The following is an 18,407-nucleotide window of genomic DNA, read 5'->3' as shown; positions in this document are numbered from 1 at the left end:
ATATCTTCAGGAATTCTTCCTGGGGTTCCTCCAAGAATTCCTCCAGAAATTTCTCCAGGATTCCTCTGGAAATTCCTACATGGATTCCTCTAAAAATTTTTACAGGGGTTCATCAGGGAAATCCTACAGGTATTCCTCTTGAGATACCTCAAGAAATTCCTCTAGAGATTTCTCAAGGAATTTCTCTAGAGATTCCTCCATGAATTCCTACACGCATGTATCCAGGAATTTCTCCAGGGGTTCCTCTAGGAAATCTTCTTGGGATTGCATTCCTCCAGGAACTTCTTTAGGTCTTCGAGGGGGGAAGGGGAGGGGGGTCTGAGAATAAAAGTCTACATAGTTTATGGACAGCGCCCTACGCCAATTTCTCCAAAAAATCCGACAGGGATTCCTTCAGAAATGCCCCCAAGAATTCCTCCCGAAATTTATCCAGGAATTATTATAGGTATTCTTCCAGGCATTCCTCCAGGATTTCATCCAGGCATTTCTCCAGGGACTCTTCCGGAAATTCCACCAAGAACTACTTCAGGGATTCCTCCAGGAATTCTCCCAGGAATTGATCCAGGAATTCCTTCGGAAATTCCCACAGCAATTCCTCCAGGATTTTTTTCAGGCAATCATTCATGGATTCCTTCAGAAACTCTTTCAGGAATTTATTCAGGAATTCCTCTAGAATTTTTTCCAGGGATTCCTCCAGGAATTTCTCTGGGAACTCCTCTAGGAATTTCTCTAGGAATAACTTCAGAAATTTCTCCAGGGATTCCTCTTAAGATTCTTCCAGAGATTCCTTCAGCAATTTTTCCGACGATTCCTCCTGAAATTCTCCCAAGAATTCCTCCAGAAATAGTTCTCGAAGAATTCCCTAATTTTTTTTTCATAAATTTCTCCGGGGACTCCTCCCAGAATTCCTCTAGAGATTTCTCCCTAGATTCATTCAGGGGTTTTTCCAAGAATTTCGCTACGAATTAGTCCAGAAGATCTCCAGGCATTGCCAAGAAGTCCTCCAGGAGTTCTTCCAAGATTTTTCCAGAAATTTCTAAAGATTCTTCCAGGAATTTCTCAAGATGTTTTTGCTCCAAGGAATCCTCCCAGATTTCCTCTAGGAAGTCCTCTAGGAGTTCATTCAGGGATTCCTTCAAGATTTCTTCCACAAAATGCATTCATCCAAGAATTTCTCCAGGGATTCCTCCAGCAAATTCTCCTGGAATTCCTCTAGGGGTTTCTTCAGGGTTTCCTTCGGGTATTCCTGCAAGAATTCCTCCATGAATTTCTTTAGGAATTCCTCCACGGATTCATCCAGGAATTCCTCCAGGGACGGTTCGATGTACAATCTAAATTTATGATATTAAATTTATTTAGGCAAATAAATCATCCCATGAACTTGAACTCCAAGCTGTAAACAGATCATTTTATGGTTTTGCAACATTTTATAAAATCGGATCGATGTGAAAACATCGATTCAAAGCATTCGATTAAATCGATGAATCGATTCTGCTGGTCGGATTCGAATCGATTCACAAAAATCAATGTCTCAGTCAAACTTGCCCAATGCGCCACCATGCACGTATTATATACCGCAGGCATCTATTGATGAAGACCTGCAGCCGTTGCGTGTTCTCCACTGATACACACCAGGTTTCACTGGTGTATAGCAGCACAGATTTCACGTTCGAGTTAAAAAAATCGGATTTTGGAGCGTCGACTAGGGTAAATGTACCAATAGTGGTGCTATTAGTAGCTCCTTGTAGAAAAATAATTGAATAAAATTGATAATACCACGAAATAAAAAGTCTGAAAACGTTAATCGGTAGTTTTTCACTTAAATTTGCTAGGAAAAATGTGAAAACCATTGTTTATTTACGTTTTTGCTAATAAATCACTTGCACCAACTATAGGTACACGGTTCCTATTATGGAGGTAAAATTTAACATTGGTTCCTATAGTGGCGCATCCCATTGAATTCTTATGGAACCCACCACTATAGGAACACTACCACCACTATAGGTGCAAAGGAGCAATACATTTAAGGAAAATAATTGTTTAAAATAGGTTTTTCGGCAAATCCTGAACACAAAACTGAATTAATGTTATTAATTAGTTATGATGCATCTATTAAAAATGTCATTTGCAAGCTTTTTGTTCGAAATAGTGCTAAATTGGCACTACCACCACTATTGGTACTACCTCCACTAAGGGAGCTTTTACCCTAATCTGGTTGATTTTCCATACATTTCTTAAACTCACAAAAGCAGCCCTCGGCCTCGCCTTCTTCATCCGCGCACCTTTGTCAATCTTGGTGCCGCCATCGGCCGCCATTTGGCATCTTGGTAGCTTTCAACATTCTTCACTGATTGCCCAGTTACCGTAAAGCTGGAAGGGTTGACCGTGTTTACATCGAACGATTTGGTCTTGTTGACGTTGATGGTAAGACCTGCCGCTGAGGAGCTATTAGCAAGATCATCGAGCTTGCTCTGCATATCAGAGCGCCGTTGAGCTAGGAGAGCAACGTCATCAATCAGTTCGAAGTCATTTAGGTGCTCCATGGTCATGGGTTGCCACAGAAATCCACGATTTGGTTTACGATCAATTGCACCAACCAGGATCTCGTCGAATATGATGAGGAACAGTAGCGGTGATAGGATACATGCTTGCCTCACTCTAGTAACGACCCGGATAGGATCGGACAAAACACCGTTGTACAGTACTCTGCACGAAAATGCCCTATACTGTGCTTCAATGAGGCCGATGATTTTCTCAGGAAGACCCTTGCGCCTGAGGGCTTCCCACATGTTTCCGTGATTGAGACGGTCGAAAGCTTTTTCGTAATCAATGAACACCAGGTAGAGAGACTCTTGGAATTCATCGATTTGCTCCAGAATGATACGGAGCGTGACAATATGGTCCACACAGGATAGTCCGGCACGGAATCCTGCTTGCTGTCGTCGGAGAGTTGCGCCTATCTTCTCCTGTAACCGGCTGAGGATCACTTTGCAGAGGACGATCCACAGTAACATGGTGCCCCGCCAACTATCGCAAACAGTCAGGTCATCCTTTTTGGGTACCTTTAAGACGCCTTGCATCCAGTCGGCCGGAAATGTCGCGGTTTCCCATATGTTGGGGAATAATTGATGCAGTAGTTGTGCGGATACTACGGGGTCAGCTTTGAGCATCTCAGCTGATATGCGATCGACCCCTGTTCGATTTCATGCTACGGATGACTGTTTCTATCTCCTGCACTGATAGAGCTTCAGTGTTGACACGGGTAATGCGTCGAACCCTTGGTGGATCATGCTGAGGTGTTGATGGCGTGACCGACACTTGTGCTCGAACCAGCGTTTCAACTGTCCAGACGTGTCTTTCACGGGCATCGTAGCATTCATCTTGGTCCCACTAAGGTGACGTGAGACATCGTAGAGGAGACGAATGTCACCTGTGTTAGCGGCTTTCTCGCCTTCGTCGGCAAGGGAGTCCGCTTACGCTCTTTTGTGCCGGCTACATGAGCCTTTCACTTCCTTCTCGAGAGCCAAATTGCGCTGACGGGCTACGGCTTTGGCTCCTCGTGTTTTTGCTCGCTCTATCGTAGCTTTGGTGTTCCTTCGCTCCTCTATCTTCCTCTAGGTATCATCTGTGATCTACTGCTTTCTTCAGGTGCGTAAGTCACCCAAATTTTTCTCACCGGTGGCGATGAAGGCGTTCTTGATTACGCTCCATTGATCTTCTACGCTTCCACCTTCTGGGATATTCGCAACACGGTTCTCTAGCTGCTCGACGAAGGACCTTTTCACCGCAGCGTCTTCCAGTCAGCGTGTATTGAACCGGCGCCCGATTTTGTCCTCCTGTCGATGGATTCTACAATGCGCAGTCGGATCTCGCCGATTAGGAGATGATGGTCGGAAGCAATGTCGGCTCCGAAATTTATTGAACAAACTAAATTTGATGACTCTGAAAATTTGAATAAGTTTTCAAAATTCCTACAGCTGGTGTAATTTTTTGTTAAAACTAAAATAAAATTTAAAGTTACAGAATGACCCACACTAAACGCCTAAAGGTAGGCAATTTCTTAAAAAATCATCTTACCTTCGTAAATATATGCTAAACAAAACTTATAGGTTAAAACTTGTTAAAATCAATTTTAACTCAAAGCTATGTGCAATAAGCTTAGCATAAATGAATAAAAGTGTATTGTGGGTCATCTGATAAACAATGCGTTGATTAGACGCGATTTTTTGAAATAAGTACAGTATTTTTACCGAGTTTCAATACACATCCAACAAAGTTGATATTGTCATGCAAAAAAAAAATCCTTGCAAATCGAGAATTGGGTGCAACCGTAACCACTGCACAAACTTGGCAGGATTAGACTCATTTCAATCACAGCATAAAAAGAGCACCAACGATTAATAATAATCAAATATTAACGTAGAAAGCACCAAATGCCACACAATTTATTATTTTCCGATCAAAACATTATTGGCTCAACACTAGCGTTAATGGTAATTGCTGAATGTTTTATCGTAGAAATAAGCAATTCCATACAAGTAACAGCAGACCATACGCACATCCTTCATTGTTTTCCCAGTACTGTAAGTTACCATCCTGTTGGGCCAAATAAAGATGTCATTCACTGACAGGATCTGGTGAGATAAAAAAAACTTCATTTGATGTCCGATAGCTACTTGGCCAAAAAACGAAACCCATTATCAAAGTCTATTGGGCCGAATGAGCGTAAACATTTTATCGTCCCAGACCGGCAGTAAAAGTGTGTGTCCTTCCAGCGACGCACATGTCACTTGCTATACCTAACTATAGTGCCAGTGGAAAAATCCCTCTCGCACAGTAGTGAGTCAAGATGATACCCATAATGAGCTCAGCAGGAGAGACCGTTTATCCCACACCCCATTCAGCATGAGCCGGTCAACCCTCAATCCACCCCTCGTTTTGCACCAGGAAAAAAAAGCCAGCATACTAGTGGGATTGGCCAGGACACTCAGAAGTCAAGCAGACATTCCAGACAAGAATAGATGCAACTGCGAGGAGATTTTTTTACCAACAGACTCACGCTTCTGGAGTAAAACAATAAAATGTGATTTTGCCAAATTGGATATCAGGTTTACGTTCTATTCATGCGGACGATCGATTGGAATTTGGAGACCGTCGACCCTAATTTCGAGACGAATTGAATCGATTTTTTAAGCAAAAAAAACTAGTTTTTATTTGATTTGGTTATGCTGACATAATACTAGACATACGTTTGTTACATTTGTCGTGAAAATAGAATGAGACATACTAAATTCGACAGCATTTAAAAAGATTAAACCCTCTCAAACCCACACCCTCGTAGATTTTGCTCCACATTAATTATTATAATTTTGAACATGTAAAGCATTCGGGAGAACCCGAATAACTGAAACGGTGAAGATATGTACTGTCGGAGGCAACCATGACCCGAAAGGACCTGAATCAGTTGGAATATTACTTCCCCACGGCGCCTATTAACCCACTTATCTACCCTCGGAATCAGCTTGTGGATCCACCTTTCTTTGGTGGAACTGTCTCGCGCGTGTTGCTATTTGACCATGGAGGCCAATATGGCATTCCTGTGTATGCCTCTTCTACCGCACATTTCGAAGCATTCTATGCCACACCCAATAAGGATACTGATAAGCAACATACCAGTGAGGACGCAGAGCGCATCGTTTGACACGGTACCTTCAAGTACTTTCCAGCTTACCATGATAGCTTTCGGTACTTAGCGCCGTGCCACAAGCCGGGCCGCTATACCTTAGTATGGAAGAAACGACACTAGTCAGAAGCTTGCGCTTACTCTTGCAGGCATAAACAACGTGGCTACCGATGGCAAGCTTTTTTTTCCTTCTAAACCATAGGGGGAAAATCTGCTCAACAAACACCCTAACAGGAAGGTTAGGGTAGTGTGGGGTTAAGGTTGCCTTCTACAACAGTAGTAAAAGCCAGGACTACTCTCTTCTCGGCCCACTAAAACACATTCCTATGGTCGCCAAATCCTTCTTCTCTCCGGAACCACCAAGAAGGCAGTGCTTCAGAGAGGGGCTAGTGTACATCGCACCCTCAAGGTTAGCTGCGTACCCTGCAGCACCGAACATCGATGACTCGCTTTGGAGAGTCCATCACGGTAGCATGCTGGCGCTTAACCAGTTTCCCGAGTGGTCCTCACCACTCCCTTTGTCCTCGGAAGGCGGGCAGGGTCAACCCCGCCCGCGCCCAACTGCTTGGCAGACATCAAGAACTGATGCCCACGTGCAACCCGATCTGACCTGCTGAAGGCAAGGGTATCACTACCCCCCAGGCCCTATCAGCTGCACCAGAAGGTTGCTGACAGCAGGGTCTCCACCAGCCCCGACCCTTGCCGGGGACCCCTTTCCAACCGCGGGCTCGGATCCAACCTAGTGGACCGACGCCACGACAGCACCACTACCGGGACTTCCTCTCCGCGGCCACTTAATCGCTGTAAGGGTCGGTCTCGACCGCAGGGCACCGGTATGACCTACGAAGCCGACTCCGAACCCCTGGACCACCTCTTGTAGTGCATCTGAACTAGCTATTCTGCGAGTCCACGCGCCATCTCCTCTGTAGCTCCCAGATGATATGGGTGATAGCCGTTGAAACGGCGTTCCAGCCAAACTCATCCCTACACATCCTCTGGACCAAAATGTCCGGAGTTGTGTCCTCCCCGCATGTGGCAAGCATGCGGTCATGCGTTGTGCGAAAACGCGAGCACACGAACAAAACGTGTTCCGCCGTTTTCTCTAAACCATTGGAGAATCCGCATGCCCGAAACGTATCTACACCGTGTCGGAAGCAACCATGACCTGAAAGGACCTGTGTCAGGTGGAATATAACTTCCTTATGGCGCCTGTTAATCCAACTGTCTACCCTCGGTATCAACCTATGGGTCCACCTTCCTTTGGTGGAACTGTCCCACGCGCGCTGCCATTTGACCATAGAGGCCATCCTGGCAGTCCTGCGTATGCCTCTTGTGCCGCGCATTTCGAAACACTCCATGTCCTCACTGATAAGGATGCCGATAGGCACCATACCAGTAATGACGCAGAGAGCGTCGTGTGACACGGTACGGTACGCGCTAGCAACCCTCTAGCACATTAGCCTGTAAGTACTCTCCAGCTTCCGCCAGTAGCATTTAGTACTTAGCGCAGTGACCCACGCCGGGCCGCCATACCTAAGTATGGACGTAGCAACACTAGCCAGAAGCTTACGCTTACTGGTGTACACCGCAGAGCTATTGGACATCATCCAGGACAGTGCCGCAATAGCTGTGGAGACTCTTTTACAGGCATAATCGACGTGGCTACCGAAGGTAAGCTTATCGTCGATCATCACGCCCAAGTGCTTGACAGAGCGCTTTGACAAGATAGTGCACTCTCCTACACTGATCTCCGTCTGCTGCGCCGACTGCATGTTGTTAACAACCGTCACCTCTGTCTTGTGGTGAGCCAGCTCCAATTTCCTGGACCGCATCCACGCCTCCACAACCTTGATCGAGTGGTTGGTAGTCAACTTCATCTCCTCGATCGTTTCACCGTAGACTTCGAGCGTAATATCGTCGGCAAATACGACAATCACCACTCCCACTGGGTACTCTAACCTCAACACCTCGTCGTACATGACATTCCATAACACCGGACCCAGGATGAAAGTACTTCCGACCCACCTCCGTGTCGTAAACTAGTACACGATTCTGAAAGTAGCTTTTGGCTCAAGTGCTTTCTCGGCAGTTTTTTGTAACCGACAAGATAGCGTCTACGGTGGACCTCCCCTTCCGGAAACCGTACTGGTTGCTCGAAAGACCATTTTCGCCCTCGGTGAACCTCAACATTCTATTGAGAATGATCTTTTCGAGCACCTTCCCCGCCGTGTCAATCAAGCATATTGCGGCACCAACATTTCAAAAGGGCGTAACTGCATTTGGAAGTAATACCTTCTTTCAAAGCTGTAGGTCGTACTGCCTCCCTTACACTCAAACCACCGTGGTTGTCGGAAAGAGGAGAGTTTTTCCCATCTGGTACTTGTTGTGAAAAACATGGAAATCATAACACATGATCCACAGCTTTAAAAGAAGGTGATGATTCCAAAAGCAGTTACGCCCTTTTGAAATGTTGGTGTCGATTGGTCTATATGCCGACGGGTCTCCGGGTGGTTTCCCCGCCTTTGGCAATAGTACCAGGCTCTGCCTCTTCTAAGCTTCTGGGAAAACTCTCGTCCAGGCATTTCTGCATAGCAGACCTGAACATCTCGGGAGCCTCTGCAATAGCTACTTTTAAGGCCAGGTTTGGAACTCCGTCCGGACCTGGGGCCTTACCTACGCTAAGGGACTTTGCTATCCCCGCAAGTTCCACATCGGTGACCCTCTCCTCATCGCCAGCCCCAGTCCCCGGCTGTCCTACGAAAGGAGGCCAAGGACTAGGATCATGATGCGGAAAAAGCCCCTCGATGATCTCCTCCAACATCTCTGTAGATTGCTCTGTAGGAGCCATTACATCTCTCGTCTTGGCCATAACGATCCTGTAGGCGTCACCCCACGGGTTCGTATTGGCACGCTGACAGAGACCCTCAAAGCAGGCCTTTTTGCTTGCTCTTAAGCGTGGCTTTTGCAGCGGCGAACACCACCCGCCGTTCGTTTCGCTCTTCCTCTGATCGTGCTCGCTGCATCCACCGCCAGTGAATCAAAATTCAACCATCGCGCAACAATAACGACAATGTCGCAACCTGAATTTGTTGCGACATTCTACCCAATGCGACATAGGTTTGTCCCAACTTGAACAGAATAGGACAAAGATCGTGCACCACGAGTTTAGAGATTTTTAAGCCTTGCATTGTGATTTTCGAGCGGTAACTTGGAGTAGGTAAACACTGCAATGCTGCTGAAGATGTATCATCAAAAAGTTTCGATTTTGGGTTAGTAATAATTGATTATTCACGAGTTGAAAAGTACGCAACAAATTCAGCTTCCGTTTTGTCTGCAACAAAAAAATTTCGATATCATGTCATTATCTGTCACCGGTTGGGATAAAGAGTAATCGCCGCGTCTTCTTTGTTGCTTGTTTTGTGCCTCTTTTGTCTGACAATTCTCTTCACTGTCCACGCCTAGCCCGTAGGCAGGCGCGGCGCAAGTCCGCAATTGCGTCGGTCCACCAGTAAGCTGGTGGCCTCCCATTTCTAGGGTGGACTCGCCTAGGCATGGTCGCATCACACGCACGTGAGAGCACCGCTGCCAGCTCGTCGCCGTCTATACCGATTAAGTTTCGCTCACGGCGGAGCGCCTCCCTAAATACCCCTTCGTCGAAGTATGATGTCTTCCACCTGCGAGGGCTTGGCCTTGGCCTAGCCGCCTCTTCTTCTATCCGCTGTCTGCTGTTATTGTAGTCGATACTGTAGCGAACCGCCAGGTGGTCGCTGTGAGTGTAGCCATCATCTACTCTCCAGTTCGAACTACTTGTTAAGCCAGGACTACAAAAGGTCACGTCAATAATTGACTCCGCTCCGTTTCGACTAAAGGTACTCTTGGTACCGACATTGGCCAAGTCGACATCTAAGATGGCCAGTGTTTCTAGCAGGATCTGACCCCGCTGGTTCATGAAACGGCTTCCCCATTCCACGGCCCAGGTATTAAAGTCACCCGCTATTACCACCGGCCTTCGCCCTGTTAACACGGTCGTTAAGCGGTCCAGCATTTGCGTGAACTGCTCGATCGGCCACCGCGGAGGCGCATAACAACTACAGAAGAAGACCCCGTTTACTTTGGCGACCACGAAGCCCTCATAGGTAGTAGACACCAGCTCCTGGACGGGGTATTTACCCGTCGTCCATATCGCCACAATTTTTCTGGTCCCATCCGCGACCTAGTTGCCGTTGCTGGCGGGTACTCGGTATGGGTCCGATATAATGGCGATATCCGTCTCCCACTCAGAAACCGCCTGACAAAGCAGTTGCTGAACCGCATCACAGTGGTTCAGGTTCAGCTGCGTTACCTGCACTGTGATTTATTGTTCACTGCGGCTTTCTTGAAGGCCGGGCACCTTGGACCACCCATCGGATGTCTGTTGTTCGAGGATTTCCCGGTACAGATCATGCAGATGGGCGGACTCGTGCAGCTTTGGGCCTTATGACCTTCAGCGCCGCATCGCCTGCACAGTTTGCGCCTGTCGGGGCCTTTGCAGTCCCACGACTTGTGTCCTGGTTCCAGACACCTGAAGCAAACCTCTGGTGGCTCGTGGAATGTCAGGTGACATACACACTAGTATGGGACACGCTTGTATGGAAAAAATAAATCCTCGCTCCAGTCGACTTTTTGGATCCCATTTAGGTCCCATATGAACTGTACAAAATTTCAGCGCAATCGGTGAAACTATAATTTAGCGCAAGCGGTTCAAAGTTTACATAGGATTTACTATGGGAAAAGTTACACTTTCTAACAAAAAATCCCAGAGGTCACCCCTTGTCTCGTTAATTCAAATCGATCAACGCTTCTTGTAGAAAAATCATTTATGAAACTTTCCTTCGAAGACCGCAAAACAATTGGATGCTTGTGGAAAATGTTATTGATTTATTACCGTTTAGTGATCCGACGAACGGCTTTTTGTTTTGTTTTATCAGCAGCACTGTAGCTGCTGCCTTGGCTGCTGCTGTTTCTGGGTGTGGTGATGCCACCCGCAACCCCATGCAGCAACGGCAGCAGCAGTGCTGCTGATAAAATAAAACAAAAAGCCGTTCGTTGGATCACTAATCGGTAATAAATCAATAACTTTTTCTACAAGCCACCAATTGTTTTGCGGTCTTCGAAGGAAAGTTTCATAAATGAATTTTCTACAAGAAGCGTTGATCGATTTGAATTAACGAGACAAGGGACGACCTCTGAGAATTTTTGTCTGAAAGTGTAACTTTTCCCATAGTAAATCCTATGAAAACTTTGAACCGCTTGCGCTAAATTATAGTTTCACCGATTGCGCTCAAATTTTGCACAGTTCATATGAGACCTAAATGGAATCGAAAAAGTCAACTGGAGCGAGAATTTGATGTTTGTCCCATACTAATACCCACCAACCCACCTTTATGCTCCCTACTTTAACGGACTTTTTGACGTCCGCCACAGGTAGCTGAACCAAAGCTATCTGTGTCCCTGCTGGCCCTTTCCATAGCTTAACGGCTGCGACGGCCACCTGCACATCGCACTGTTGCCGCAGTGCCGTGACGAGCTCTTCCACTTCGGTGATCTCATCAATGTCCTTGACCTTCAGAGTCGCCTCATGTGTCAGAGCCCTCACCTGCACACCCTCACCAAGGACCTCTTCTGCCAGCCTCTTATAGGCGGCGCCCTTGTGCTCCTTTTGGCGCTTCAGCTCGTACGCCGGCTCCAAGACCCTCAAGCTTGGCGTCGCTTCGCATCATCTTCAAGACGTCCGAGTACTTGGACTGTTCCGTCTTGATGACGATCGCGTCGCCTTTCTCGCGCTTGGCACCTGCCCTCCTACGCCTTGGCTTGGCGTCCAGCGCTACTACCTGCGGATTCGCCTTCTTCTTCCTCTTCCGCTCTACCTTCGTCCAAGGGGGGTCCTCCCCTTGGATTGCCTGCTCTGTGGCTGTTGAGGGCCCACCAGCGGTCGCAACCTCTTGTTCCCATCGTTCCGGGACGGGCCAGCCTTTTCAGGCCCACCCTTCCCAGCTTTCTGGGAACCCTGGCTGGGGTCCGACCTTCCGGCATTATTACCGACTTTCGGGGTAATGATTCGCCTGGCCTTGCGGGCACCGCCAGACAGCTCCTCGCTTGACGGTTGCCTTGCCCGCTTCTGCCTTTGCTTGCCCCGTTTGTCGCGAGCAGTCGCTTCCGCCTTATTCGGACTTCTTGCGAAGGAGAAGGCCTCCGTTTGGGTAAACTTCGGCACTTTCTCAATTGCAGGCTCCGCTGCTGCAGCAGTCAGCAACGCGAGTGCTGCGTGCTTCTGCTTGGCATCGTCGATCAACGCCCTAAGTCGAAGCAAGGCCGTTTTCAGGTCCTTGCTTATGTTCGACTAAAATAGTGGACGCAAAGTCGATTATTTTGCCAAGCTGCTGCTCAGCCACCTCTATTGCGGACCGTCCTTTGGAATCTCGGTTGACGGCCCTCAACAACCACGCTCCGTCCATAACCTCCACCGGCTGGCTTGCCGGGAAGGGGACTGGAGCACCCACGCTTGAGCTGCGTACGCAACTCCCAGCGCCTATCTCCTCACTTCTCCTTATCGGAGATCTCATCAACCCGCTTCTTGCGAAGGGATTGATCCCACCACTATTTCCACCTAGATATTGATTTTGTTTATTTGACTTCATGATTAAATCCCACGAGTAGCACGGGAAAGAATGTCCACCACGCCCTGCATTAACGCGGTAAGGGACAGCTTACTGTGGGGGGGTGCCCAGGTACCCCACAGGCTCCGTTAAAGATCGAGCATCTTTTTCACCCCATCGATCACTCATTCCTCAGCACGGGTCGCTTGACACCTTGAATTGGGGTTAGTAGTCCTATTCTTAGCCGGCGACTACCATCGTCGCCTTGATCAAACGTATCAGTTTATCCGGGAATCCGTATTCGTGCATAATCTGCCATAGCTGGTCTCGAGCGATTGTATCATACGCCGATTTATTGCTAACTTAGAGAAAACTTTCCGTTTTCGGTAGAACGAAAACCTACCGCAGCTGTCAGACTACTGATTTTCGCTGAAAAATCATCGATCTACTCAAGCGATGCCTTAGTCTTGGATACGACGCCGATGATGATTGTTTGTTGTGGGTTTTCAGACCAGTTCATTTTACAAGCATAAATTAGTAAAATTTCACGGTGATCATTCCCGATCAATGCTTTGATTTGGTCTTAAGAGTCAATGATAAGATGATTTTAATGGCTGCGGTGACTACCGCACAGTGGATATTTTTCTAAATATTCGCAGTAAAATCGAAAAACAAGTGATGTGTTATCAATGGTTAAGTTTAGACAAACTTCTTGATGTTCAGGATGTTCTATGATATTTAATAGTGCTTCAAACCCCATTTCTACCTTCATAATAGGGAAGTAGGTTCGCAAAAAAAAATGCCGGAGACAGAGTTCCCTTCTATCAAGCGGATGATTTTATACAACTATTTTTCATTTGGGGTCATATCAGACCCTATGCGTTAACGCGTAGCGGAGCTCGGAGACAATTGGCTGCATTGTTTACATGTCAGTAGATTTTGACTCGTGAAATTTCTAGAAGTTGTATTCCGAAAGGTGTTTTTACACAAACAGTTACTTGACTTACAATGGGAATGGGAAGTACGTGGGCAAACCGATCCGAAATTAATCAACCACACTGTATAGCCACTCCAGCACCCCTGCTATGGAAAAAATATTCATATTTACAAACTGCTCAATTATAAAACACAAATAAAATCAGCTCGCTGTATCAATCAGCAAACAAAAACAATTCCCCACCGATGAGTGAGTGAGTGAGTGAATGGCAATAACCCCTAATTAGCAAACATATTGAAACTTTGTTGCAGCCGAGCGTGGAAAAAGGTGCTAAACTGCTGATGGAGAAATATTTTCAGCTCTAATTTCTGCGTTTGACTATGGATGTAACTCCGGGAACAGGTGCTTACCGGTTAGCGAGACTTTCAGATTATGCTGAAGAGAAGAAAAATGATGATAACTTGTATGATGGAATACTGCATAACGAGACAATTGTATTTGATGAGAAAACTTTCACTTTGAATAAGTCAATCATTGCTACAAGAGCGATCGATTCCGGCTTATCAGCAAGATCATATTGATAGCTCATCACATGCACGAATGGTGATTTGATTGCCACATACATTTATTTGTGTGATTAACCGGAGTTAACCTATGGTCTAGATTTTTATATATGACATGTGTTGTAGATAGTATTAATTATACCAAACGATGTTGTGTCCTTGGATACGATGAACTGTCCTTCAAGACTTGATGTAAGGACATTAGTATGTATGTAGACCGCAGCGTTGTTCTGCGCAGCGTTGCTAGGATTTTCGAAGCTCAACTGGTCAAAAATCGGAAATCCTCAATTATCAGTTGTAAAAGAGCTCTACCTAACAATTACATCACGATAGACCTCTCATGTCCCCGGCTTGCAGTTTGCGCAGTAAAATATGTACTCGAATTGCTGGATTGGCAAAAATCGCTTGCGAACAGGTGGATCAATGAACTGTATAAGTAAGCAAATTGTATGCGCAAGGGCGTAGCCAGCTTTTCGTTCAGGGGGGGGGGGGCAAGCCCCCTTAGCAAATTTGTACCTAGTACGTTCATAACTAAACGCAATATGATGAAATTGGATATAATAATATTATATTCTAAAGACATTATTTAACCCTTCAGCAGTCACTCTGTAGTACTTTGCGCAATACGTTATAAAGAGATCTACAAAAATCAACGTGTTTCTGGTAGCGGTGACCAATTCCTGGAAGATTAGGGATTCTTATTTACTCGTACATTATTTTGCTCTGATTTTTTTGTTAATATCTACAAAACATTCAGGAGAAATTATAGCTGAACTCTTTTGAGGACTAGCTAAGAATTTCTTAGTTCCTGTATAAATCCTTTTCAAATTGTCTTCCAATACTATTCACTGAAAAAAATCTTCCAGAAAATCTCGAAAAATTAAAAAAAAAATCATCAGGTAATCCTGGAGAAGTTCTTGGGTACTTCACTGAAAAGATGATAGAAGGATTTCGGAAATTTTCGACGGAACTCCTAAATGAATTCTCAAAGCGAACCTGAGAGAAAAGCCTGAAGAAATCATCCATGATGAATTTATGGAGCAATCCCTGGAAAACTTTCTGGATAAATCCCTGAAGAAACACATGGATTAATTCCTGGAGCAATTCCTACAGAAGCCTTGTAGAATCCCTGTAAAAAATCCCAGAGGAATTCCCGGAGGAATCCCTGGAAGAATTCTAGATGTATACCTGAAGGAATTCCTGTATTAATTATAAGAGGAATACCTAGAAAAATATCTGAAGAGATCTCATGAGGAAATCCTAGAAGAAATCCTAGATTAATTCCTGGAGGATTCCTTGTACGAAATTCTGGAGAAATTCATGGAGGAATTCTGGGATGTATCCATAGAAAAATTTCAAAAGAAATCTCTTGAGGAATTCCTAGTGGAAATATTTGAGAAATTTCAGATGGAATCTTTGGAGAAATTCTTCAAGAAATGCCTGAAGGAATTCCTGGAAGAATCACTAAAGCAATTCCTGGGAAAATTTCTAGAGAGAATCTTGGAGGAATGCCTGGAGAAACTTCTGAACAAATTCTTGGCGTAATTCCTGAAAGAATTCTTGGATGAGATCCAGAAAGAATTCCTGGAGAAATTTTCTGGATGAATTCTTGGAGTAATCTCTAGAAAAAATCCAGGAGAAATCTCCAAAGCATTTCTGGGAGGAATTGCTGGAGAATTTCTGAAAAAATCCCTTGAGAAATTCCACTAGGATTTCCTGGAAGAACCCTTGGAGGAATTTCTGGAGGATTCCCTGGAGTAATCTGTGGGAATATCTCTGGAGAAATCCTTGGAGAAATCTCTGAAGCAAACCCTGGACGAATCTCTGGCAGAACTCCTGGAGGAATGTCTGGAGGAAAACCTGAAAAATTCCTGAAAGTAGTCCTGGTGAAATTTCTGGAAGAATCTCTGAATAAATCCTTAGAGGATTTCCTGAGGAATTCTTGACATAATTTCTGTAGGATGTCCAGGAGCAATTGCTGGAGGAATTCTTGATGAAATTTCTGGTGTTTTTCCTGGAGAAATTCCTGGATAAAATCCTGGATGAATGGCTGGAGGAATTCCTAGAAACAATTTTCGAAAGAATTACTGGATGAGTTTCTAGAGGAATCTCCAGAGGAATTCTGGAAGATTTATATTTATTTTTCTGTAATTTTTCTATTTCTGAACAATATCCATTGAGAAATTTCTGGAGTAATTTCTAACGGAATTTCTGATAAAATCCTCGAAGGAAAATCTGAGGGAATCCTTGAAGGAATTTGTGGAGAAATCGCTGAAGGAATACCTAAGGGAACCCATGATAAATTCACGAAGAGGAATACCTTCTTGGAAGAACTTCTTGGAAAGAGACGAACCAGCCAGGGGCTTCTATATTCTTCTGATATAGCTTAATCAATCAACTACCTGGAATAATTTCTGAAGAAATCCATAGAGAATTTCCAGGAAGAATCCTTGGAAGAACTTTTGGAGGATTTCCCAATGGTATCTTCGAGGGATTTCCTGGAGGAATCCATAAGAAAATCCCTGAAAAAACCGTGGAAAAATTTATGGAAAAATCTCAGGAGTAATTCCTGAAGCAATCCCTGATGGAATATCCAGAGAAATTTTTGGAGAAATGCCTGGAAGAATCCCTAGAGGAATTGCTGACACAGTTTCTAAAGGATGCAATTCCTGTGGTATTTCCTGGAGAAGTTCCTGGATAAAATCCTGGATGAATGCCCGTGGGAGTTCCTAGAGGAATTTCTAGAGGAATTCATGAAAGAATCACTGGATAAGTTTTTAGAGGAATCTCCAGAGGAATTCTGGGAGTTGTCTCTCTCTCTTCTTGGCGTAACGTCCTCATTGGGACAAAGCCTGCTTCTCAGCTTAGTGTTCTATGAGCACTTCCACAGTTATTAACTGAGAGCTTCCTCTGCCAATGACCATTTTGCATGCGTATATCGTGTGGCAGGCACGAAAATACTCTATATATGCCCAAGGAAGTCAAGGAAATTTCCTTTACGAAAAGATCCTGGACCGACCGGGAATCGAACCCGTCACCCTCAGCATGGTCATGCTAAATACCCGTGCGTTTACCGCCTCGGCTATATGGGCCCCCTCTGGGAGTTGTATATTATTTTTATATTTCTGAGAAAATCCTGGAGGAATTTCTAGCGAAATTTTTGGAAGAATTCCTATTGAAATTTTCGAAAGAATTCCTGAAGAAATCCCTGGAGAAATCCTTGAAGGGATTTGTGAAGAAATCCCTGGGGAAATCTCTAGAGGAATTCCTGGAGGAGTATCTGGAGGAATCCATGAAAAATTCCTGAAGGTATTCCTGGCGAATTTCCCGGAAAAGGTTCTTATGAAAACCCTAGCGGATTTGCTGGAAAAAAGGAATTTCTGGAGGATTTTCTGGAAGAATGTTCAAAGGAATCCTGGAGGAATCCCTGAGAAAATCTCTGGAGGAATTCGTGGAGAAATCCCTGAAGCAATTCATGAAGGAATCTCAGGAGAAATTCTTAGATAAATGCCTGGAGAAGTCCGTGCAAAATTCTTGAGGGCAATCTTGGAAAATTTCCTAGAGAAATTGCTGACATAATTTCTGAAGGATGTCCAGAAACAATTCCCGGATCAATCCCTAGAGAAATTGTTGGAGGAATTCCTGAAGAAATTCTAGGGGTATTTTCTGGAGAATCACCTAGAGGAGTTCCTGGATAAAGTCCTGGAGGAATGCCTGAAGGAATCCCTGGAGGAATTCCTTTGGGAATTCGTGGAGGAATCTTTGGAGGAATTCTTGCATTAATTACTGGATGGATTGCTAGGGGAATCTGTAGATGAACTCTGAGAGAAACTTCTGAAAAAATGCCCTGCAAAATTCCTGGAGGAATTCCTCGAGGAGACCCTGGAGAAATTCCTGGATGGAATTCTGGAGGAATACTGCAAGGATTTCTGAAGGAATCTTCTGGAAGAATTAGGAGGAATTTCTGGAGGAGTCCCTGAAACAATTCCTGGGGGAATAACTGGTGGAATTCCTGGAGGGATCGCTTAAGGACAAATGTCTTGAAATCCCGCTTCAACAATGCATCAGAACTTCAGACGCAAAAATCTCAAGAAGCAAGCTTCAAACAACAGTGCATTTTATTATTCTGCTCTTGCTCTTGTAATAAGCTTCAAATAAAAAGAACAGGTATGCTGGTTTTGTTTACGAAGAGTTTTGTGCTCTCGAAATCGTGAGTAGGTACCAAAGTCGGCCATTGTGGCGGCATTTTGGGATTCTAACAAGTCTGTCCTTAAATCAATCTTGGCGAAATCTCTGCAAAAATCCAAGGAAGAATCCCTGAAAAAATGCCAGGAAACCTTGCTGGAAGATGGAAGTAAAATTACTGGTGGAATTCCTGGGAGGATTCTCTGAAGTAATTTTTAGAAAATCTTTGGAGGAATTCCTGTAGGAGTATCTGAAAAAAATCCTTGGAGGTATTCCTTAAGGATTTCCTGAATAAATTACTGTAGGGATTCCTGGTTATATTTTTGGAAGAATCTCGGAAGCAATAACTGGAGGAACCACTGGAGGAATGCATGGAGGAAGTCCTGAGGGATTTTTGGTGAAAT

The 18,407-nt window shown here is 45.0% G+C and overlaps 1 protein-coding gene across 1 annotated transcript in view; it reads right to left on the bottom strand.

Annotated features, from left to right (window-relative positions):
* Positions 1 to 1,368: 1,368 nt before the first annotated feature.
* LOC134286420 (uncharacterized) overlaps positions 1,369 to 18,407 on the bottom strand; it is a 40,947-nt gene continuing 23,908 nt past the window's right edge. The window contains exon 3 of the mRNA XM_062848029.1: positions 1,369 to 1,393. Within this exon, the coding sequence (XP_062704013.1) occupies positions 1,369 to 1,393 (25 nt within the window). The remainder of the gene's footprint in view (positions 1,394 to 18,407) is intronic.

Source organism: Aedes albopictus, chromosome 2 (assembly GCF_035046485.1).
Source record: "Aedes albopictus strain Foshan chromosome 2, AalbF5, whole genome shotgun sequence".
Lineage (NCBI taxonomy): Eukaryota > Metazoa > Arthropoda > Insecta > Diptera > Culicidae > Aedes > Aedes albopictus.
Note: the sequence above shows the minus strand (reverse complement) of the source record. Positions and strands in the feature narration are given on the sequence as shown.